General features: G+C 36.9%; 1 protein-coding gene across 3 annotated transcripts in view; it reads left to right on the top strand.

The window, feature by feature from the left end:
• Positions 1-25,234, top strand: part of loaf (low-density lipoprotein receptor domain containing lost and found) — a 699,718-nt gene that overhangs the window by 664,428 nt on the left and 10,056 nt on the right. Inside the window, exons 6-8 of one of the 3 annotated variants that reach the window (XM_081740552.1) lie at positions 398-457; positions 17,407-17,572; positions 19,178-19,217. In XM_081740552.1, the coding sequence (XP_081596678.1) occupies positions 398-457; positions 17,407-17,572; positions 19,178-19,217 (266 nt within the window). Of the gene's footprint in view, positions 1-397; positions 458-17,398; positions 17,573-19,177; positions 19,218-25,234 lie in introns of all 3 variants that reach the window. The other 2 variants (XR_014128520.1, XM_081740562.1) reach the window with 2 other exon arrangements.

The raw sequence follows: 25,234 nt of genomic DNA, 5'->3' as shown, positions 1-25,234 counted from the left end.
TATAGATAGATAGATAGATAGATAGATAGATAGATAGATAGATAGATAGATAGATAGATAGATAGATAGATAGATAGATACAGAGAATAACACACATGTTCTTTTATGCACATAAGGATAAGGGAGAAGATTATGAAGAACAGGAACTAATAACACGATTTCCTTCTACGTTAGAAAACAGCTATTTATATATCGAAAGGAATATACATATACAGGCATCTTCTATGTGTTCAAAAATACTCACACTTGTGCACTTGCACCTATATGGTTTCACTGTCTATTGATTTTGTTCTCATATTTAGATTCACGCTTCCTCACGTGCACCCATATTGGCTTATGAACGTGAAGCTATATAAATATTTTTAACATGATTTTTTTTTCTTTAATTTCCTCGTAGACTCCGAATGGCATTACATTTCCACAAACATTAATGAAGGACAGTTGTTCAAGACCAAAGGTAAGGCAGACATCTTCATAGTAAGACATACGACCCGAAATTACTCGTAAGTAAAACAAATATATATATAAATCAACGTGCTATCTGGAAAATTATAATCCAAGAAATAGCTATTTTAGAGCCAATGAAATGGCTCTATCTGCAATTAGTGTTCTTATGGAAAGAGCCTCTCAAACAGCATGAAAAGGGGGATTTTACTATTATATGGTTACTTCATTTACAACTGCTTAACGTGAGGACAAGTATCGCGAGTTGCTTATCACAAAATCGTAGCTCTGATTAGAAATCGCTAAACAAATTAGCTACTTATCACTCGAATATGCATTACGAGTTCTCATTATATAGCTTATTTCTATACAAATCTTCTTATCATGGGAATACGCATCTAAATACTACGAAGATATGTATCGTAAGCTCTGATTAGAAATCCCTAGATAAATAAGCTTCTTATCACGAGAAAAGACATCGACATTATATATCCCTAGAAAAGTTTACTTATCACGAAAATACACATCTGTGTATCACAAGAATATGCATCACAAATTCTGATGAGATATTCCTAGACAAATTAGCTACTCTTCGCAAGAATATGTCGCAACTTCTGATTAGATATCCTTAACAAATTAGCTGCTTAACACGAGAATATGAATCGCACACGAAAATATGCATCACGAGTTCTGATCCCTTGACAAATTAGCAGTTCATCACGAGAAGATGCATCGCGAATTCTGACTAAATACGAGTCTACTACAACAAATCAGTTTCCTGTCAGGAAAATACGCATTGCGATATTCCTAGTCAAACCAGCTGCTTATCACGAGAATACCTATGGCGAGTTTTGATTAGATATCCGTAGACAAATCAGTTCCTTATCACGAGAATATGCATCAACGTTCTGATTAGATATCCAAAGACAAACAGCTACTTATCATTTGAATATGCATTGCTAGTTCTGATTAAACGTCCCTAGAAAAATGACAAAGTATTATGATTATCGTCGCACTGAAGTGTAAAATGTACATAACTATATTTGATTAGACATAAGGTGATTTCTCAATCGCAAGACTAATCCTTTCTAGATACTTACTTTCATCATGAAAATCTATCCCGAATCCAATTTTTTTTTCATATAAAATTATATGGATACCACTATATGAGATGTACAGTACAAGATGTTAAAGTGCGTCCAGTAAGAGAACGTCTCTGACAGCTCGCAGTGACATTGCCACTACTCGCGTGTCAACGTGTTTTTCGGTGCAACTGTAGTGACAATTTAATTAATGGTATAAGACAGAGTGATCGTGGTTGGTAACACTGGTATCAAAGTAGGGGCTGCAATGTCCCACCGCAATGTGATAAGAAACGTCAGGGACCATCTCTTGTTGGCCGTGCTATAGTTCAGCTTATGTTTTCCATGTAACCGAAAACACGTGCTGAATTAATCGATCTTTTAAAACGACTGAAGCAACACCAATATGTTTTCCATGTAACCGAAAACACGAGCTGAATTAATCGATCTTTTAAAACGACTGAAGCAACACCAATATGTTTTCCATGTAACCGAAAACACGAGCTGAATTAATCGATCTTTTAAAACGACTGAAGCAACACCAATATGTTTTCCATGTAACCGAAAACACGAGCTGAATTAATCGATCTTTTAAAACGACTGAAGCAACACCAATATGTTTTCCATGTAACCGAAAACACGAGCTGAATTAATCGATCTTTTAAAACGACTGAAGCAACACCAATATGTTTTCCATATAACCGAAAACACGAGCTGAATTAATCGATCTTTTAAAACGACTGAAGCAACACCAATATGTTTTCCATGTAACCGAAAACACGAGCTGAATTAATCGATCTTTTAAAACGACTGAAGCAACACCAATATGTTTTCCATGTAACCGAAAACACGAGCTGAATTAATCGATCTTTTAAAACGACTGAAGCAACACCAATATGTTTTCCATGTAACCGAAAACACGAGCTGAATTAATCGATCTTTTTAAACGACTGAAGCAACACCAATACATATAGGATATTCTACTGATGTACAGGAAATATTTTAAGTGCTCTCGGAACGTTTGTTGAACATATAATCTCTACGTCCTTCGTCTTCATTGATATAATGAATCACAAAATACAATTAGTATCTATGCCTTCATCAATGGTCTAGTGGTAAGAGCGCTTGTCTATTGTAAACAAGGTCCAATGTTCGGTTCCCGGAGGGAGAACATGGAATGGACTACGTATGATACAGTGGCTCAAACCCCACTATAAACTGTTGGTCAGGTCTTATGTAACCTCGCTGCTGACCCCTCCCCCAAAAAAAGAAAAGAACGTCAGTACAAATCAATTAATGAATGGCTATTAGCCATAATAATTGCTGGAACTTACAGGTTGCTTGACTTTGCTTCACATCTTTATAGACAATACCGAGGGCGCCGATTTCTCTGTAACTTTAGAGGGGACCCATTCAGATGTGTATTTGGTTGCAGACAAAGGTCTAAGAAGGCATATGTGAAGATTTTATGATAAATTGAAAAAAATGAAATGAAATCTTTAAGTTTAACGTCCCACGGTTATGCCGGTTAGGCTAAAGGAGACGGTGATAATGAGAGATGAGTGAAATGGTGGAATGAAGAAAGTGGGAGGAAACGGGAGAACCCCGAGAAAACCCACGAGCACGGTGTTTGTCCACCACAAAGTCCACACGGCGCGAGGTGGGATCGAACCTTTATGATAAATTGAATTCAAATTATGAGAAATATAGTATATTCATAAAATATACATATAACAATAAAAATATAATACATATTCATAAAAATACATAGGGGCCCATATGAGCAATGTGGAGGGCTGGTCCCCCAGGATCGACACCCTTGGGCAATATTGTAGGAATGTTATTTGAGTATTGAATAAATCAGAAGTAAGCAACGCCGATGACTCCTGATAGTAGATGTTCCCAAACAATGGATGGAAATCCCAACAAGTAAAGACAACAAAAAACAATGAATTCCGTCTAATATCGAACATGCTGTTGTCATAAAGCCATCAACGTAGCGCGCTGAATGTACTCTCATACAAGTACACATGATTGTATATATTTATCTGCTAATCTCATATGAATTATGTAGAACAACGTTTTGCAAAATTTTATATGGATCTACTGTACCAAAATCTCTCTTTGTGATAGTTCATTTCCAGTCGTTTTCCATTCGCGTATACTGCTGCGCCATCTTTCGAGGAGAGATGGAATTTTTGGAAGGATTACTTTGAATTGGAAAGCTGCCTGGATTCCTTAGCTCTGTCAATCACAGAGTAGAAGCTGCTGCAACCTAGATTTTGGAGATTTACTTAAATGTCATGGAAAGAGACGAGCACACAGAGAAGGGGACAAACTTTTATTTTTTTCTTTTATAGAAAGGAAAGTTAAAGGGAAAACATGGCAAATTACAGTTCTAAATGGTGTTCTTAGTACAACTCAGGGTCTGCGACAGAATTGGAAGTAGTAAGGGTGAGCCATTTCCGTAACAACTCTCCCACAACAAAAAAAAAAAAAAAAAAAAAAAAAAAAATGAATGGGTAATGTGTTCCCTAACTTCATTAATAAAATTGTTCGTTAAGGCAAAGTAATGAATGATTTCTCGTGAACATCTTAACCACCTTGTTTGACGTTTTCAAAAAGAAAATCTACTAAAACAAGCACATACGTTACAGTATGTGCGTTTTAATCGAAGTCTAACATGATAGGCAAATCAAAAACAGTATTGTTCAAGTAACAAGGCGCACTACTTATGCAATAAATAGCCGACCAATCAAGTTTCTCGTGTACGCTACACTGGGATGTAACAGTGCCGCTCCAGTGATGCCAATTTAACCTATTTTCTTGGCTAAATCTAGCCTATTTGAAGAGGCATTTAGCCATTCAAATATACGAAATGCTTATAGCCTGAAATATAGCTTATTTTATGAAACTCTTTTGCCATTTTTGTCCTTTTATTAGCCGTTAAATTAATTCTAAAAATACCTTTTCTTTGAAAATAAAGCATAATTTATAAAAATTAGTCAATATACGTATATTATCGTATTAATTGATTTCTCTAGACAGAGGGTGTTTTATTACGCAACAAACACTTGTTTTTCATTCTTCTCTCTCCCCACCTACAGATTTACAATTACTTAACAATACTTATCGACTCAGAAAGAATTTTAATGTCTCCTGTAACGGCCCCGCTTGCTATTTTTTTTAATTATTCTAATTTTCGCATTTCATTGCAAGAATGAAAGTTTTCCAATACAAATTCAGTAAAATGTTCGGTTCTTCAAGCCACAGAAATTGCTTTTATTTATTAAAGGAAACAAATAGGATAATTAATTAGCTGGAAAACGCAATCATGATGATTCATGCGGGTCTACAGAGAAATAAGAAGTGTTTGTAAGGATTATGATTTGCCTAAAGAAGTCATACTACTGAAAATTTGGACAATGGCAGTCTATACAAACACAATCAATTCACAATCCAACGATGGTGCATCCACTTCCTGCGCCTCGGCTAGCTGCTACATTATTGATGATGACTTATTTCAATTCAACTGATAATATGGCTGTTCACTTTTACAAATCAGATGAGTTATTGATGGATTTTATGGCAATTTAAAGGCATGTACTGTATATTGCTCATTAGTCTTCAACAAATAAAATTCAACATTTCACATTTTACTATAACTCACTTATAATCCTACACACGAAAATGGGTTTAAAATTTGCGATGTGGATTATACATTAGAAGTTCTGTTTCCACAGAAATGGTTTTATGTCTTTTCCAAAACAGTTTTCACCTAAACCAGTTTCGGTGAAAACCGAACCGATTTTTAGAGAAAACCGAAACCACTTTCGGTGAAAACCGAACCGGTTTTGAAGAAATCTAAAATGTCGTTTTTTTCGGATTTCGTTTTTAGAAACCGGTTTCCGGTTTTTATAAAACCGGTTTTTCCTATCCCTAGTATGAAGATCAACGTTTACATGTTTAAATGACTTATTTCTATCACTTGCGGTTTAAATAGAAATGAAATGAAATCTAAATTTAATTAATTAAATATATCTAATTCAAATTATTAAAAATTCACGTATGATGTTACAAATAACTACGTCCTAAGGTTATATCGGTTAGGCCAAAGGACACGGTGATGATGACAAATAAATGATATGGTGGAATGAAGAAAGTGCGAGGAAAACAGAAGAACCTTAGGAAACACACACACACATGGTGTTTGTCCACTACAATGCTCACTTGGCCGGAGATGGGATCTAACCGGGGACCCTATGCACCAGAGGTGAAGCTCTACCACTGAGCCACCTCGGTCCCGTTTGGTTTTTGTGTTCGTGTCAGCAGCTAGGCTATATAAGACGTGGAACTATAGAGCTTAACGTGGGATTCGAGCCACATTAGCTCCCGCGGGGAATCGAACCCAGGTTCCCCATACTAAAGGCAAGGATGGAAATGAAATATATTTGTGGCGGTTAATTTATTGCAAAAAATCTATATAGAGATTAAAGTTAAAATGGGAAATGATTTATTTCTACTACTCTGGGATTGAGTAGAGAGTTAAGGATGGAAATGAGACTTAGTCGCTGAATGCATTTAAAATAAATAATTTAATTAATTAATTAAACGCTTCTCTCTGTCCCTTATCACTTTCTCTCTAATATCTGTCAACAGACTGACATAACCGTTTAATAAAACTTGCGATTCTTATGCCAAACACAGTTTGGAAATCTAGAAATTGAATTTGAAAAAATAGGAGCCCAAAAGCATTTTTAGCTCTTCTTACAAAGTAAAACTAAAAGTGCGTGTCGCAAATTTACTTCTTAAAAAACAAGTATTATGCCTCCAAAAGGCGACATGGCACATCGTTAATCATTTTATGGCCTACATCAACATGGACGTCGTGAAAAAAGAAAAAAAAACGTACGAAATGAATGGCCTCTAAATGTAAAATCCGTTCTCGGGATAACTTACTAACTGTACCAGAACTTCCAGTAAATAATGTTCCCTCTCTTTTCATCGGAAAGATGGATAAATATAGGTACCACCTTAGTTAGCATTTCCTTCATCTAACCGTTCATGCAAAGAACTGATTTCTTTCTACGAACTGATTTTTTCTCCGAGTTATAGCAGTATTTTTTTCCCCTAACTGTGTCATTTCTAGAGTGAATTTGCAAGGTTGCCAACTGCACAAGATAAAATAAATCTGTGCTAACATTGTGGATACTTAGCTTCCCCATGGTCCTTCTAGAAAGTCCCTCTCCCCCAAAGAAAGAACAGTAGACTCTGCCACTAGTAGGTGCAGTCAATAAATATCACATGTCCACGGGATACCCTTACCCAGTGGCGAATTTAGTCCGTTCCCGGAGGTCTAGCCCCCCCCCAGGCTTTTGAGTGACAAAAATAGTTTACTCTATTATGCATATAGTTTTGGAAGTTTATAGTAAACTCATGATATACTTATCACAACCTGGGTTCTGGCTGCCGCACCCCCCCCCCCAGTTTTTACCTTCTAGATCCGCCACTGTTCTTACCTATCCCATGCTCGCAGTTGAAATTTTGGGTAATAATAGAAACATCCATGTGTTTTTCTTGGGTGTCAATGGGATTTGTCTGCTACGGGAAAATATCAGCTAAGTTGCTTCAGACGTCGTTAGTTTAACGTCCCAATATTATAGACTTTCAGCTAAAGTTGACAGATATTGATATAAGTTAATAGTTGTGGAATAGAATTAGGAGAATTTAAATGTAGGAGGAAACGGAGGAACTCTGAGGTAACGTCATGAATACGCTGTTATCCATTACAAATTCATATGGCCAGGTCAGGGTGGACCAATGGTAGAGCGATTACCTCTAGTGCTGGGGATCACTGACTCGATCCGAGATCAAGTTGGTTTGTGATACACAATACCGCGTTTCCTTTCACATTCGCATTCTATCATTTTACTCCATTAATTATCCATTGCACAGTAGATCAGTGGCACAGCGTTTACCTCTGTTAGGTGGCGTCGATGGTTCGATCCCTGGCCAAGTAAATTTGTGGTGGACAACATCGTGTTCGTGGGTTTTCTCGGGGTTCCTTCCACATTATCATTCCACCAATTCTTCCATCATCATTCACTTGCCTTAATCATCCGTCTCCCTTTGTCTTAAGAGCATAACGTGGGACGTTAAACTGAAAGATTTTCCATTAAATATCCGCCTCCTTTAGCTTAAAGGGCATATTCGCGGGACGTAAAACTTAATATCACTTCGAATTCACATGGCCTTGAATCGAAGGAGGAACCCTTCGCCAGTGCAGTGTCGTGGAAAATTAGCGCCCGGGGTGAGAGTATACGACGTTGCCCCAGTACATAGTAAGGTCGACAAATCAGCCGCGAAGCGCCACCATGATTGGCGCGATGTGTAAGAAATATTTCAAAGATAAACCCTGTTTTCCTTGATTTTGATCACATTTTGTTAATTTTTTCTTCCATTTTATATATGTCTTTTCTTTTTTGCTCCTGAATTTTGCGCCCCCCTTATTTCGGCACCCAGAGACGTCGCTCTGCTCGCCCCCCTCCCACGGCATGGCACTTCCCTTCGCAACAAAGATGAGTGCTTCACCACTGAGTCCCTACATGAGAAAACAAAGATTTATGGGACGCATCAAGAACCATGGAAGCAGTGGCGTAACTGAGGGGCCCGCAGGGTCTTCAGTGCGGGGGGCCCTCAGAGTTTGGGGGCCCACCTCGAAGCAAATACCAAGAACTATAGGCTACAAAAAGTGAGCTGAATACGGAATATCCATTTCCCTGAACAACATTATTCACTTTAGAAATGAAAAATATGGTTGGGTAAAAATTCATCCATTTTAGCAACATCAGTTTAAAAAATCATCTTAGCATTCGAAGGTTAAGGGAAAATTAGTTTTGCCTTTTTCGGTGAGTATTAATTTTAATTATAATTTTATTATATTACTTGGATGTATTAACCACTGTCTTACACAGGGACATAATATAATGGGAAGTTAATGGGCATGGAAAGGGGGGCCCAAAAATAATCCTGCGGGGGGGCGACATTTTTGCGTTACGCTACTGCATGGAAGAATGAACATCCTTCCGTGTGTCTTATTGCCGTCACTAGCTTCTGTAGTTGTCAGCCGAAGGTATTTTGCTGTTTCCTAATTCTCTCAAAAAAAAAAAAAAAAAATGTACGCTCCAAAAAAGTAAGCCTAATAGGTTGGCAATACTGTTTCTTAGGCGTTCGACAACGACATTAGAAGATCACACCCATATACAGACATATACCCATCTATACGAGGAATAATAAATTCCAGGAAAATGTATAATTCGTATGTCAGCCGAAGGTAGTTTTATTTGTAGTGAAGAAGTGAAACGCGTTGAGGTTTGATGTCCGCCTCGTAAAACTCAATTACTCCTCACGTTCCTTTCTTTGCTTGTCGATAGATGGAGTTAAAGTAGAGCGAAGGAGTAACGGTTGAACATTGAGCTAGGCGCAGGAAGTGTGGTTTAAAGCTCTTACACGAATTCACGCAAATATATATTTTATGTATTTTGTACAGCGACAGAAACGTTATACGATCTCTACTACAGTCTTCTCTTTTTTGAATAAATAATTTCCATTCAAAAACGAAACTACAAGCTACTTTTAAATAATGCTTTGAACGGTTCAGCCTACATTCATGAATTTAGTTATTATTTGAAATAGAAATAATTTTGAGTTTTAATTTTTTTCTCATTCATAATTGAATTTCTCTTATAGAAATTAACTTCACATTCATTTATGATTTTCAATAGTTAATTGAAAGATACATAAACAAAATTAACATAAAAAGTATATTTGATACAGCTATTCACCGATATTTCTAACAATATATTGTCTAAATTAGCACGTCCGTGAACTTGTAGCCCCCCACATGACGCACCAACTTTAGTTTCAATCATTAGTGCATCGTTAGTGCTTCTTAGTTCACTAACCCCTAACGTTAGTGCTTCATTAGTGTAGATGCTACAAGTAAAAAAACTTAGGGGTCCAAGTTCATGGTGGCTCACACTTCAAGCACTAACGAAAAAAATTAGTCATTCGTTAGTGCATCGTTAGTATTTCTTAGTGCACTAACTTCTAACATCATTGCTTCATTAGTGTAGGCTCTAGAGCCAAAATAATGGTAGAGCAAAAACAATGCACTACTAGAGATCATTAGTGCTTTCGAATTTGGCGAGAATTTGACGCAATGAAACATTCCCCATGTATTTCTTATGGAAGCTTCGTGATATGCAACTAGCCACACTTATACTAATAGTGAAACACTAACGAAACTATTAGTGTTTTCTAGAAGCACTAACGATGCAGTAACGAATGGCACTAATTTCTTCGTTAGTGCTTGAAGTGGGGGAAGCGTGTACTTATCCCCTACCATTGTTTTCGCTCTAGTCTACACTAATGAAGCACTAACCTTAGGGGTTGTGCACTAAGAAGTACTAATAATACACTAACGATTGAGACTAATTTTATCGTTAGTGTGTTATGTGGGAGACCACGTTCATGGACATTAAATTTGCATAGTACTTCCTACGAGGGATATACCAGAATTACAGTTCCTTTCACTGTTGCCAAAAGATGCCTTCAGAAAATACCTAAATGACGTATAAAATATACAAATTAAATATGCTTTCAAATAAACTATGGAAAACAATCTGGAATCCTAAATTACCGTGCGACCGTGAGATAGAGGTCTACACGGGCTTGTGCTTGGCCTCGGGCCGTAAATTTTAAAATATACAATCATATTTCTCGGGCATTTACGGGCTTAGCTTTGTAAAAACTGCACAACGATATTTATTGGACTTTTTTTGAGAACTCTTAAAGCACAACTGCAAAATTAAACCTCTAACTGCTGCCAATAAAAATACAATTTTGCGTTAATTATTAATTTTCTGTAATTCGGGCTCATTTGATTATCTCACGAGCTCGGTCCGGGCTTGGGCCTAAATGTTAAAACATATTCCGGATTCGGGTCGAGCCTCACATTATAAATTCACGGGCCGGGCCGGGCTCGGGCTAAAATTTCCGGCTCGTGCATACCTCTATCGTGAGGCATAGGCGAGAATGATAGAAGTAAGATACGTACTATGGAGTGGAAATACTTCTGCAAGGAAAAGGATTGGAAAAGTAACAATCTTCGTTTCAATTTACAGTTTGTAAATATAAAGTTTGATTGTAAAACTGTTGCTAAGAACAATTGCTAAAAATTTACAATTTTGCATGTAACATTGGCTAAAATTGATGATGTAAATTTAATAGGGGATGATAGGAGAACAGTAGAAATAAATGCAGAGATCTTATTAAACGCTTGCAGGGACATGGGTTTAGAAGTAAATGCAGAGAAAACTAAATACATGGAAGTGCGTCGGGACCGTAATACGGCAAATTGTGGAGGCGTTAAAATATTAAATAATGCTTTTGATAAAGTGGATACTTTCAAATATTTAGGATCAATATTAACAGACGAAAATCATATTCACGAAGAAATTAAATGTCGACTAAAAGCAGGGGATTCGTGTTACTATTCGGTTCAAAATCTCTTGTCGTCGCGAATTCTGTCGAGGAATTTGAAGCTTAAAATATATAAAACGATAATCATGCCTGTTGTTCTGTATGGTTGTGAAACATGGTCGCTTACTCTGAGGGAAGAACATAGACTGAAAGTATTTGAGAACAGGATCCTGAGAAGAATATTCGAACCCAAGAGGAACGAGAATGGGGAATGGCGGAAGCTTCATAGCGAGGAACTACATAGTTTATACGGTTTACCCAACATTGTTAGGGTCGTCAAGTCTAGGAGGCTTAGGTGGGCAGGTCATGTAACTAGAATGGAAGAAAGTAGAAACGCTTTCAAAGTCTTGACTGGTAGACCCATAGGAAAACGACCATTAGGAAGACCTAGGCGCAGATGGGAGGACAATATTAAGATGGATCTCGCAGAGATAGGAATACAAAGTAGAAACTGGATGCAATTAGCTAAGGATAGAAGTCAGTGGAGAGCTTTTGTGAACGCGGCACTGAAAACCTCCGGGTTCCATAGGCCATAGAGTTAGTTAGTTAGTTAGTTAACTTTGGCTAAAATTATATCATAGCCAAACCACATTTTTTATCTGGCTAACGAATATATGAAAATTGATAGATTTAGCCATACAATAGCTAAATTGCAACACTGACACCTCTCACTGGTTCTATTTTCCTTGTTTTGTTCAGTTTTCCCGCCAGATCGTAGCAGTTGACTACTGGTGTCTATCGTACAGCCGTTGGATGGCGTTCATTAAACCGAAAATATAGTCAAAAATGTCATTGCGAAAAAGACGGCGTAACTGTCTACAAAATATTGAAGAAAAAAGATCATCCTGGTCATGTAAATGATTCATCAGATCTTCTAATATTTATCAGTGACTCCGGCATAACTGTCTACGGAAGATTGAAGGGGAAAAGTCCATCCTAGTCATGTAAATAATTCATCAAATTTTCTAATATTTATCAGTGACTCCAGCATAACTGTCTACGGAAGATTGAAGGAAAAAACCCACCTGGTCATGTAAATGAACCATCAAATCTTTTAATATTTATCAGTGACTCCGGCATAACTGTCTTTGGAAGATTGGAGGAAAACGTCCATCCTAGTCATGTAAATGATTCATCAGATCTTCTAATATTTATCAGTGACACTGGCATAACAGTCTACGGAAGATTGAAGGAAAAAAGTCTGTCATACTCACGCAAATGATTCGCCAATCTTCTATTATGTTTGTATGAGTAGCAACACAGAAGACGTAATCTGATAAGACCTTCTTACCCTGTTTGGCTTTGTATGTGTAATTTGTCAGGAAAACAAAAAAGAAATCTTACTATTTGATGAGTCACCTCAATTTTGGCCATGACGTAGAGTCAAAAGTCAGAAATTGAGTACGTTGATGAAGGTGAGGATTCAAACTGGAAATAATAAAAATGAAGCATTTCCGGTTATTAACGTTGATAACTATAGAGCAAAAATGGGAATAGATAGCGAGGAGCGGCTTCCTGTAATCAATTAACCATTCTAAGAATATATTTAATCTCCATCCTTAACCTTTCTGCTAAACCGGAAGTGATAGAATCCACTACAGTTTCCGGTTTCAATATTTATCTACAAAGAGCTAAAACGAAAAGAGATAGCAAGAAGTGGTTTCTTTGGTATCGATTTATCGTTCTAAGTATAGGTACCATCTTCTCTCTCTTTACACTATATTCAAAACAGAAGTGGTAGAAATCAACCGCTTCCGGTTTTTAATGTTGACTGCTGTAGAGTAAAAACGGTGATAAATAGCAAGAAGCAGTTTTTTTTTGTGATCAATTTAACGTCCCAAGAATATATCATATCTGCGCTCAACACTGAGATAAATCTGTTATCCGGATAGTGGTATGTTGTACAAATATATGGAATCCTTAAGTTTACTACGGAAATCTGTAAGGAGCATACGTTATCCATATGCTACATACATACTGCCTTTCTTCCTGCTTAGATGTTACATCATACCGCTGCAGGATGTCTGACACCTAACAGTCTTCTCTATATTACATACGTACGTATATCTGTGAGTTATATGTTATATACGTCCTTCTGTATGAGATATCCTGATCACCTATATAAAGTTCTTTCTTTTAGTACATAAAGTACGTTTGTTCGCAACACGGAAAGTACTATAAAACATATGTTTTCAGTTGTATGTTTGCTGCAGGGTATTACATAGGATTGTACGAAAAGTCCAAAAACTAGAGGAAATACGCATGTAGCCTACGTTTATACGTACATCACATACCTTTTCTTCTCAGTGTAATATCTATTACAACCGGAAGTAGTAGAAATCTACTAAGACTTCCGGTTTCAATATTCATTGAAGAAATACGAGGGTCAGTCAAAATGTTCTCGAAGTTTTGTTGTTACTATTTATTACCACAATATAGGTAAACATTCATTTAATCGCCTTTCAAATAGGCTCCGTGAGAACACACGCACTTGTCCATTACTCCTGCCATTGCTGAAAAAAAAACGCATGTTTTGGTATGTCCCGAAGTTGAGCCGTAGCGTTGGTTTGGCAAAAACGCTCGCAGATACGAACGTTCTACTCCTCTACCAGTCTCCCTACTCACCAGATTACGCACCAGCGGATTTCTGGCTTTTCCCCCAGGATCAAAAATAATCTTAATGGTAACCGTTTGCCACCGTAGAAGACATCCAAACCAACGCGACGTCTGAACTTTGGAACATTGTTTCTAGCAATGGAAAGAGCAGTGGAACAAGTGTATGTGTTCTCAAGGAGCCTAAATAGAAAGAGCAGTGGAACAAGTATATGTGTTCTCAAGGAGCGTAAATGGAAAGAGCAGTGGAACAAGTATATGTGTTCTCAAGGAGCCTAAGTGGAAAGAGCAGTGGAACAAGTATATGTGTTCTCAAGGAGCCTAAATAGAAAGAGCAGTGAAACAAGTGTATGTGTTCTCAAGGAGCGTAAATGGAAAGAGCAGTGGAACAAGTGTATGTGTTCTCAAGGAGCGTAAATGGAAAGAGCAGTGGTACAAGTGTATGTGTTCTCAAGGAGCCTAAATAGAAAGAGCAGTGAAACAAGTGTATGTGTTCTCAAGGAGCCTAAATAGAAAGAGCAGTGGAACAAGTATATGTGTTCTCAAGGAGCGTAAATGGAAAGAGCAGTGGAACAAGTATATGTGTTCTCAAGGAGCCTAAGTGGAAAGAGCAGTGGAACAAGTATATGTGTTCTCAAGGAGCCTAAATAGAAAGAGCAGTGAAACAAGTGTATGTGTTCTCAAGGAGCGTAAATGGAAAGAGCAGTGAAACAAGTGTATGTGTTCTCAAGGAGCGTAAATGGAAAGAGCAGTGGTACAAGTGTATGTGTTCTCAAGGAGCGTAAATGGAAAGAGCAGTGGAACAAGTATATGTGTTCTCAAGGAGCCTAAATGAAAAGAGCAGTGGAACAAGTATATGTGTTCTCAAGGAGCCTAAATGGAAAGAGCAGTGGAACAAGTATATGTGTTCTCAAGGAGCGTAAATGGAAAGAGCAGTGGAACAAGTATATGTGTTCTCAAGGAGCCTAAATGGAAAGAGCAATGGAACAAGTGTATGTGTTCTCAAGGAGCCTAAACGGAAAGAGCAGTGGAACAAGTGTATGTGTTCTCAAGGAGCCTAAGTGGAAAGAGCAGTGGAACAAGTGTATGTGTTCTCAAGGAGCCTAAATGGAAAGAGCAGTGGAACAAGTGTATGTGTTCTCAAGGAGCCTAAATGGAAAGAGCAGTGGAACAAGTGTATGTGTTCTCAAGGAGCCTAAATGGAAAGAGCAGTGGAACAAGTGTATGAGTTCTCAAGAAGCGTAAATGGAAAGAGCAGTGGAACAAGTGTATGTGTTCTCAAGGAGCCTAAATGGAAAGAGCAGTGGAACAAATATATGTGTTCTCAAGGAGCCTAAATGGAAAGAGCAGTGGAACAAGTGTATGTGTTCTCAAGGAGCTTATTTTGAAAGCGATTAACTGAATGTGTGCCTATACAAACAAGTGAGTGCTATACAAACAAAGCTCCTTCTCGTGATGGACACATGACACTGCTAGTTGTTTATTATTATTATTATTATTATTATTATTATTATTATTATTATTATTATTATTATTATTATTATTTCAATACTAATATATTCCAGGGAAGGTTATTGTGGTTTGTGAAGTAGATTTCTACTTTATTTTTCTTATTTCTTCACTATCCAATCCATTCTTCTTGTGTTGTACGAAATGGCACTTAGCCATCGCCTCATCACACTCTAGCAGAGAACTGAGCGCCAGAAGTGTTTGACAGGTTCTGCATCACATTTCGGGAGAAGGCGACGATTTAATTTAACAAGTTACTCGTCAAAGGGGGTGGAGGGGGTGCAAGTGGTATGAGAGAGACACTCCTCTGCTTCTTCCTCCGTTTCCAATTTCACCCCTTCTTCCCCTTCCTTCACACTTGCCACCAAGGAAACGACGAACATCCGTCTCCAACACATTCGGCTTCGTCATCAACTAACTCTCTCTGGCACATTCAATGGAATGAGACAACACAATCTTTTATTTCTTGGTCTCTCTCTCTCTATCTCTTCCTTTCTTTATCTTTCTCCTTTTCTCTCATTATTTTTCTATCGTTCTTCCTAACTTCCTTTCTCTTTGTTCCTCTCTTTGGCTTTCCTGAAATAAGAAATTTGTTGATCAGAGAATACTTACACTGAAACAGAACATACAAATTCAAAGAACTTTTTCCATACCGGCTTATTTTCAACTTTTTCCTTACTTTTTAATCTGGTAAAAGAAAAGGCCGAAATAGTAATAGTTTTTTTTTTTCATGTATTTCTGCTGTTTATTTTCTTTCCAAATCTTCTTTCTATTAGTTATAACTTGCTCTGTGAAATAATCACATAAGTTTATTCTCTGTCGTTTTCTTCTTGGAACAGCAATCTCTTGATTAGTTTGACTCATCTTTCTATTCTTCCATATCCTGAACCATACTTTTTACCTTCTTCTATTTTTTTCTTTCCTGTATCTTGTGTTATTTAGTTCTCATGTTTCAATCCCGGTATACCTATAGATATTTATATCGCATGTTTCAATCCCAGTCTACTTATGAGTATTTAGTTCGCATGTTTCAATCCCGACCTGCCTGTGGATACTTAGTTCGTATGTTTCGATCCCGACCTACCTATGGGTATTTAGTTCACATATTTTAATCCCAACCTATCTATGGATACTTAGTTCGCATGTTTCAATCCCAGTCTATTTATGAGTATTTAGTTCGCATGTTTCGATCCCGACCTACCTATGAATACTTAGTTCGTATGTTTCGATCCCGACCTACCTATGGGTATTTAGTTCACATGTTTCAATCCCAACCTATCTATGGATACTTAGTTCGCATGTTTCAATTCCGACCTACCTATGGATATTTAGTTCGCATGTTTCAATCCCGACCTACCCATGGATATTTATTTCACGTGCTTCAATCCCGGTCTAACTATGGGTATTTTAGTATTTAAGGATTGAATGTATGAAGAAGAGCGTTGCGTATGAAGTATTTGTTATTTGAACGTTGCAGCTACATAAACAATACAAAATAAAAGGAACGGTATCTTCCAGGGAAAACGAGCATAAAATATAAAATAATACGAAAGAATGACTTATCGGCAGGGCCGACCCTAAGCAATTTGCCGTCGTCGCCCTTTCCCCAGAAAGAACAACTCTTAAAAGCCACGATTTTAAGTTTGTTACCCCATCATGAACAATGAAAGGAAGGAAAAGTGCACTCGCAATCAGAAAGACCTAAACACTACAAATACAATCTCTTTATTTTCATTAAATACTTATAATAATATGTTTATACTTATAATAATCCTTTTTATAGAATTCAATATCGAGATTCAATATTAATGGATCTACTAATATATATATATATATATATATATATATATATATATATATATATATATATATATTAATGTATGTAATTTGGTAAAAGTAATGTATAACATTTACATTTTATTAAGTTTTAATAAGTAACTTTTAGTTGATTAAAGATTATTGATTCTAGAAAATAATAAAAATAATTTGATTTTCAGCGAATTTACATACGTTTTCTATTCACAGAGTTATTCTTATACTCATATAGTTAATACATATTTAAGATGTATTAACTTAATTTGTAAATTCTGTGTTAATATTCTCTAAAGTGGGGCCCATACTTAAAAAGGTTGAGAACCACTAATATAGATTATCTTAAAATGAGAGGCGAATTTTCCCCGCGTTTTGATCAGACTCACTTTTTACAGTGCAACAGACGTACGGGTCGAACGGGGCACCGCTGGAGAAGACTCCCCCTTACCCAGGAGCTACGTGTGTTTATCCTCCGGGAAACATGTTTCCCCCTGCGGACAGCCTCGGGTACAGCGTCCACCAGGCGCACCTCTTCTTCCCGGCAAAGTGAGAAGCTCGGGATCAGACAGGTAAGAGTTTTGATTTATTTCCAGACAGCGACACCAGAAACTCCTTCCGCCGGGAGAGAACACAGAAAAAGGGCGTTAATTTATACCTCATTTTTTTTCTCCCTTCTCAGGATAGATGGCAGTAAAGGTAATAAATTACTGAATAGGGCAATGTTCACTGTCATGTTGCTCTATCTTGATAAAATTTTATATTTTATTCCATTTATGAAATAACTCTGAAATCATATAAAGAAGGCAAGAAAGATAGAGCGTTTTGGTAGAAGGTATGGAAGAAATCGTAATATCAAAACATAAATTTACGTACGTTTCCTACAATTTTAATATGTAATGTTTCATATAAATTCTTCAATGTTGAGAGTACACACCTTAAAGTTAGTTCATAGTCTTTTAACTTTCTTATCAAAATGTATGTAAATAAATGTGACATCCTTTTAACGTTGATAATAGTTAGGTATTTTTTTTAAAAAAAAATGTAATCTATTTATTTTTCATTTATATCCAATTTTCATCGCAATTTTTAATTAAACTTTTCTTATAAACAAGATTACTTGTATATTAATTAAGTGGTTGGTACGTACTAATATTATGCTATTTTATTACTTGTCATATACAGGGTGGCCTCAAAATCCCGTTACCCGTTGATAAATGCTAATGTAAGTTTTCCCGTTACTCCTTGATAAATGCTAATGTTGTGAGTGCCTGCCCATTCTGCACTCGCCGTACACGAATATCTTACGGAAACCTTTCCTGGGCGTTGAATTGGTCACAGTAGTGCGGATCTGCCCGCACCACCTACCTGGCAACCACGAAGCCCAGACCTCAGAACCTGTGATAATGCGCTATGGGGGTTCATAGAGGATATCGTTGCACAAAACCGTGACGATACCACTGCCGAACTGACAGAAGTTGTGAAACAAACTTTCACTCAAGTTACACCTGCAAATGTCGCATAGAACCTGATGGCGTATTATCTTTTGTCATGAGAATGATGGTCGACGGACTGATCCTTTGGACACTTACTGTTCTATCTCAACAAATTTCTCGAAAGCATTGTTGTTCACACCATTCAGTTCTTTCCGTCTAGTTATTTATATACGTTTAGTGGATTGTCTTTCTTATTCTCAGGGGTAACAGGACTTTGTGGTCACCCTGTGTTTATCAATTTAACTTACCCTAATAGCATTCTAGGCTTTTAATTGGCTTACTCAAACCTTCAAAGCTAAATCTGTAGCTTGCACAAGTTTGCATTACATGGCTGCAGACTTAACAACCAAGACTATACGAAACTTGCTAGTTCCTCGATTACAAGCTTATTTCAGACTTGGCAATAATACATTGTATAAGACGAGCCTTAAAATTCCTTTAAATTGACACATCTGTCAAGCATGAATTAAAATCTACACTATTGGGAGAAGCATACACAAAGTGAATTTCTAAGGCTAAGTCTATCAAGGGAAATTAAGAGCAAACTTAGACTTACTGTAGACGTGCTTGCTTACGGAATAGTAATGATTTTTCTACGAAACATTATTTGTTATATATAAATTTGTGTAGTTTAATCTTTTTGTATCAATATTTCAGTATATATTATTTTATCTCTTTCAGCGACATCTCTTCCAGCCAAAAGGATGAGTGGTTTGTTTAGGTAAGTGATCTAACATTCATCAACAAGGAGGATTGTGATTCAAAGTGACGCTAAATGTCCATATCTTTATTCCTATTGGTAGTTTGGCTGACATTGTTGCCACGTTGCTATACCCCCTTTGTAGCCCCGTGCATGCCGCGTTCTTCTTTTTGGCTCATGTGTCTAGTTTATATGGCTTTCGTGGATTATAATTGGTTTTGCATAGTAGTACGTGGTTAAATAATGCGTTTGGATGTTTCGTTGGGTTATTATTGTTGTTTATAAACCATCAAAAAATGTTAAAAGTAGGAATAACGAAGAGAAACGAAAGCCCCTACACATTAGGCCTACTTATACAGAGGGTTTATAAATGAATTGTGCGCTTTCAAAACTTAACAATAAATCTATTTATTACCTTATACGGCAAACCTTGCAGCATAAGCAGCGGCAATTGTGCAAGTTTCTGATGCATTAATCACAATCCTTCAATATGTACACCCTTGTTCACACGACTCACATCTACACGGTAATCAAATTCTTCCCACACTCGGTGTAGATCGTCTATGGACATGGTCTGCAGTGCATACGTTATCCAATCACAAACTTCCTTAAGCGACATGGACACTGGCAGTACATAAACTCTATCTTAAACAAATCTCCACAGAAAGAAATCGCATGGTGTTAAATTCGGCGAACGGACTAGCCAGGGGAGAAGGTCTTATGTTGCAACACGTCCAATCCAGCGATGGGAAAGAACACGATTAAGAAGTACTCGTTTCATTAGCCTGTTTCATTAGCTTTCGAACGAGGTATAGTATGTAACATAACCTCGACTACAGGGTGTGCTAGAATGTTTCAAACGAAAATCGACAAGTGCAAGAGGCAAAAAGTTACCCCCACCACTATCTTCGGAACGAGGGGGAATAGACCCTATGTTCACATAAGCATTTTTGCTTAGAATGACCTCCCCTATGACCTCCCAAAATCTTTGACTTTCTTCAGCGGACACCCTGTATAAAAGCCTAACAGTTTCAAGTTTGTTGATGCTTGTAGCAATCCAACCAAAATTGCTGTTTATGAGTGCCATGTCGCAAGCAAGTTTGCGGTTCTTGGAGAGATTTCGAGCAGTATGTACCGATGCAGCTGAGTTTCCCGAAAATGAGTCCTGCACAAATTTGATTTCTTCAGAATGTTCGTTGTAAAACTGACTTGCCCATATCCAAGTGCCGCATCTAGTATTAATACGCTCCGGAGGAAGTAGTACAGCTGGCAATTGTTCCTTGTAAACTTTCACACGTTACACTTCACACGGTGCCTTCAAAAACACTTTTCTTTTTTTTTCGTGAGAAAAATACTTAAGTTGGTTGGCCTCTGGGAAACTTGGCTCTCATCTTCTCAGCGACGTGTTGGAGAGCATGCGGTATGCAAGTGTAGTGAATCAAGTTAGGATAAAACACTCAAAGTGCCGAAGCAGTTTTTATGATGTATGACACACACACTGTTTGTGCACGTAAGAACTCTCTTTTCTTGTACGCCATCCGAATACAAATACGTACTTTAAGACTATCGTTCACGAATTTTCTTATTGACATATTTAGAATGACTGTATCAAAAGAACGTTTTAAGTACCTCTATAGATAGGAGATAAATATATGTGAAAGAAGTCTCCATGGTACAATAATCCATGTTTTCAAAAAATGGAAAAATGAAAACATCGCTAAAACATGAGAAAACTTTAAACAAAATAAAATACTGTAGTGTCGTTTTACTTCGTGGAACTACGGTAAACTTCCAACCTATGCAACTTTAATATTGAGACCGGAAATAATAGTAAATTTATACCATTTCCGGCTTTAAAAGAGAGATACAAGTGAAGGTGGTACCGGTACCTTTCCTTTCGATGTCGAATCTATTCCAAAAAGGCTCTTCTATTACCGTGGCGATAGACATTAAAACTGGGAACGGTTGAATTTTGGTCTTTCGGTTTCAATTGGTGGTTAACGGTGGAAATCTGGGAACGGTTGAATTTTTGGTTTTTCGGTTTGAATTGGAGGTTAACGTAAAAAAACTGGGAACGGTTGAATTTTGGTCTTTCGATTTGAATTGGAGGTTAACGTAGGAAAACTGGGAACGGTTGAATTTTGGTCTTTCGATTTGAATTGAAGGTTAACGTAGGAAAACTGGAAACGGTTGAATTTTGGCCTTTCGATTTGAATTGAAGGTTAACGTAGGAAAACTGGAAACGGTTGAATTTTGGTCTTTCGATTTGAATTGGAGGTTAACGTAGGAAAAGTGGAAACGGTTGAATTTTGGTCTTTCAATTTGAATTGGAGGTTAACGTAGGAAAAGTGGAAACGGTTGAATTTTTGTTTTTTCGGTTTGAATTGGAGGTTAACGTAGAAAAACTGGGAACGGTTGAATTTTGGTCTTTCGATTTGAATTGGAGGTTAACGAAGGAAAACTGGAAACGGTTAAATTTTGGTCTTTCGATTTGAATTGAAGGTTAACGTAGGAAAACTGGAGACGGTTGAATTTTAATCTTTCGATTTGAATTGGAGGTTAACATAGGAAAACTGGGAACGGTTGAATTTTGGTCTTTCGGTTTCAATTGGTGGTTAACGGTGCAAATCTGGGAATGGTTGAATTTTTGGTTTTTCGGTTTGAATTGGAGGTTAACGTAGAAAAACTGGAAACGGTTGAATTTTGGTCTTTCGATTTGAATTGGAGGTTAACGTAGGAAAAGTGGAAACGGTTGAATTTTGGTCTTTCAATTTGAATTGGAGGTTAACGTAGGAAATCTGGGAACGGTTGAATTTTTTGTTTTTTCGGTTTGAATTGGAGGTTAACGTAGAAAAACTGGAAACGTTTGAATTTTGGTCTTTCGATTTGAATTGGGGGTTAACGTAGGAAAACTGGAAACGGTTGAATTTTGCTCTTTCGATTTGAATTGGAGGTTAACGTAGGAAAAGTGGAAACGGTTGAATTTTGGTCTTTCGATTTGAATTGGAGGTTAACGTAGAAAAAGTGAAAACGGTTGAATTTTGCTCTTTCGATTTGAATTGGAGGTTAACGTAGGAAAAGTGGAAACGGTTGAATTTTGGTCTTTCGATTTGAATTGGAGGTTAACGTAGGAAAAGTGGAAACGGTTGAATTTTGGTCTTTCGATTTGAATTGGAAGTTAACGTAAGAAAATTGGAAACGGTTGAATTTTGCTCTTTCGATTTGAATTGGAGGTTAACGTAGGAAAAGTGGAAACGGTTGAATTTTGCTCTTTCGATTTGAATTGGAGTTTAACGTAGGAAAACTGGGAACTGTTGAATTTTGGTCTTTGCGTTTGAATTGAAGGTTAACGTAGGACATAAAACACATTCTTCCGACGCTGAATCAGTTCGAAGAGACTGTTGTTCACTATCTTTTCTCTTTATGCTCCACGGCGATCGATATTTAAACCAAAAATAGTAGTAAATTTCGGTGGCCGCAGTGGCTCAGTGGCAGAGAGTTAACCTCTGGTGCATGAAGTCCTTGGTTCGATCCCAGCTCGCGCCAAGTGAAATTATAGTGGACAAACATTATGTGCGTGGGTTTTCTCGGGGTTCTCCAGTTTCCTCCCACTTTCTTCATCGCACAATTTCCCTCATTTCTCATCATCAGCGTCTCTTATAGCCTAGCCGGGATAACTGTGGAACGTAAAACATAAAGTTTTCATTTCATTTCAAGGTTGATTTCTTAAATAGTTAATGCTACCACTTTCGTTTGTTTTTAAATAGAGGATTAATGGTTGAGGTGGAACCTATTCTTTGGATGCTCAACTGATTTCGAAAACCTACTTCTCCATATTTCTTACCAGTTTTGCTCTGACTTGTGTCGAACCAATAGGAACAGATGAACATATCCGTTCTATAAGACTAGACTAACTTTATAAGTAGAAAAAATAACTACAGCATTAATATTGTATTCTAATCTAGTAACGTTATAATAAATTTCCTGCAATTATTAAAAAATACCAAAAGTATTCTGAATTTGAAAAACAATGACTGTATCATAGACTAAATTTGAGTCTTTATCAACCACAATCTTTCCCTGATTTAGTGTTTACATGTACAAAGTCTGTCCAGAAAGATACCGAACTTTCTAAATATATTAGTACTTATCGTTTGTGGAAGTTATTCATATTTGTCTCCTTCAAAAAAAAAACAGTCCCATATACAATTAATGCATCTTTTGTAGTGCGTTTTCAATTGCTGGAACACACTTGTTGGAATAGTCTGTAAATTTCATAGCTAACTTTAGTGTGTTGAAACTGTTATGTGTTTGTGTGTGTGTTTATATATATATATATATATATATATATATATATATATATATATATATATATATAATCATATAGCCTTGCTTAGTGTGTTGTATTTAGTTTTACAGATACTGTGTGTCGGCAATAGCCTTTATATCCCTTTTTCTAAATTCACTCCACTTTTCATTATATCTTTTAGCATACAATTTCTTCTCTTCCCGTTTTAATTTTTATTTCTAATATTGTTCTTCGATCTTACATTTTTTCAACATTTTATTAAGGCTGCAGACTACTAAATATTTTTGAAAAACTAATAATTTTCCTTTTGCCCGTTTCTCGTAAGTGGAAAGAGGTAATAAAATGTAACTTACCACAATAATAGATAATGTTATTCTACACCTCAAAATACAAATCGGAAGAATTTTCAGTGTTGCCATCCATAGAAATAACAGTGTGACCAGAATTTGAATTACTCAAAAACCTAGGTAAAAGCAGCGACTAGAAAAATAAACTCAACGGTAATTGATCACTTATCATGCTGTCTATCCTTCTTGTTTACTACTTTTTAAATAATGTTTCTATTTATTTTGTAATGACTTATTTATTTTGTAAGAATTTATGTAAAGTTTATAAAATAAATAGAAATATTATTTAAAAAGTAGTAAACAAGAAGGATAGACAGCATGATAAGTGATCAATTACCGTTGAGTTTATTTTTCTAGTCGCTGCTTTTACCTAGGTTTTTGAGTAATTCAAATTCTGGTCACACTGTTATTTCTATGGATGGCAACACTGAAAATTCTTTCGATCCATATTTTCGAGTGTAAAATAGCATTATCTATTATTGTGGTAAGTTACATTTTATTACCTCTTTCCTCTTACGAAAAACGGGCAAAAGAAAAATTATTAGTTTTTCAAAAATATTCAGTAGTCTGCCCCCTTAATATTTTTCTTTTCCATTTATATATGATACTCTTTTCTGTATGCACACATTTCGAAGCGCCCTCGTATCTATATGGTAATTATGGACGCCTTCTGTGCGACAGACCCTAGTTCGATGCTCGACTTCCCTCGATCGGTAACCCTAGTTTTGATGTATCTCGATGTTTCAATAGGTGCGTAGCTCGAACAAGTGGGGACTTTAAACCAACAACCAATAAAGTTATTGTCCATAACTTCTTCCAAACAAATTCTCCGTAAAATGTCCTCAATTTCTCGCCTAAAATGTCATGTATACTTTCTAATATTTTACATTCCATACAATTGGTTTGTGAAATGATAATTTAAAACAAAAATGTAGCAAAATAATGTAATATATAATTACCCGCATTTTGCCGCCCGTATGAACCCGCATTTTGCTTGAAGTTTTCTAGCGTAGCCGTTAATGCTTTCGCTTTGGTGCGAGCGGTCCCGGATACAATTCCCAGTAGGGACACTCGATTGAAAAAGAGTAAAAGCTTTTACAGGACATACACTCTTATTGAGCTCCTTCGTGACTAAGTGGTTAGCGTACACGCCTTTGGCGTGGGAGACCCGGGTTCGATTTCCGGCGGGAGCTCATGTAGTTCGGATTCTACGTTGATCAGTAGGTCCACGTCTCATATAGCCTCGCTGCTAAAAAGGGACTCTAAACTAAAATCAATAAATCAAAAATCAGACACCCTGATTGAGGTTTTGCTCATTCACACCAGGCAAATGCCGGGATAGTAACTAACATATTGGTCCCAGGTAGCTTCCTTCCTTCAAC

The sequence above is a fragment of the Thermobia domestica genome, chromosome 2 (genome assembly GCF_964235325.1).
Source record: "Thermobia domestica chromosome 2, izTheDome1.hap1.1, whole genome shotgun sequence".
Taxonomy (NCBI): domain Eukaryota; kingdom Metazoa; phylum Arthropoda; class Insecta; order Zygentoma; family Lepismatidae; genus Thermobia; species Thermobia domestica.
This window is presented reverse-complemented; position numbering and strand designations above follow the sequence as displayed.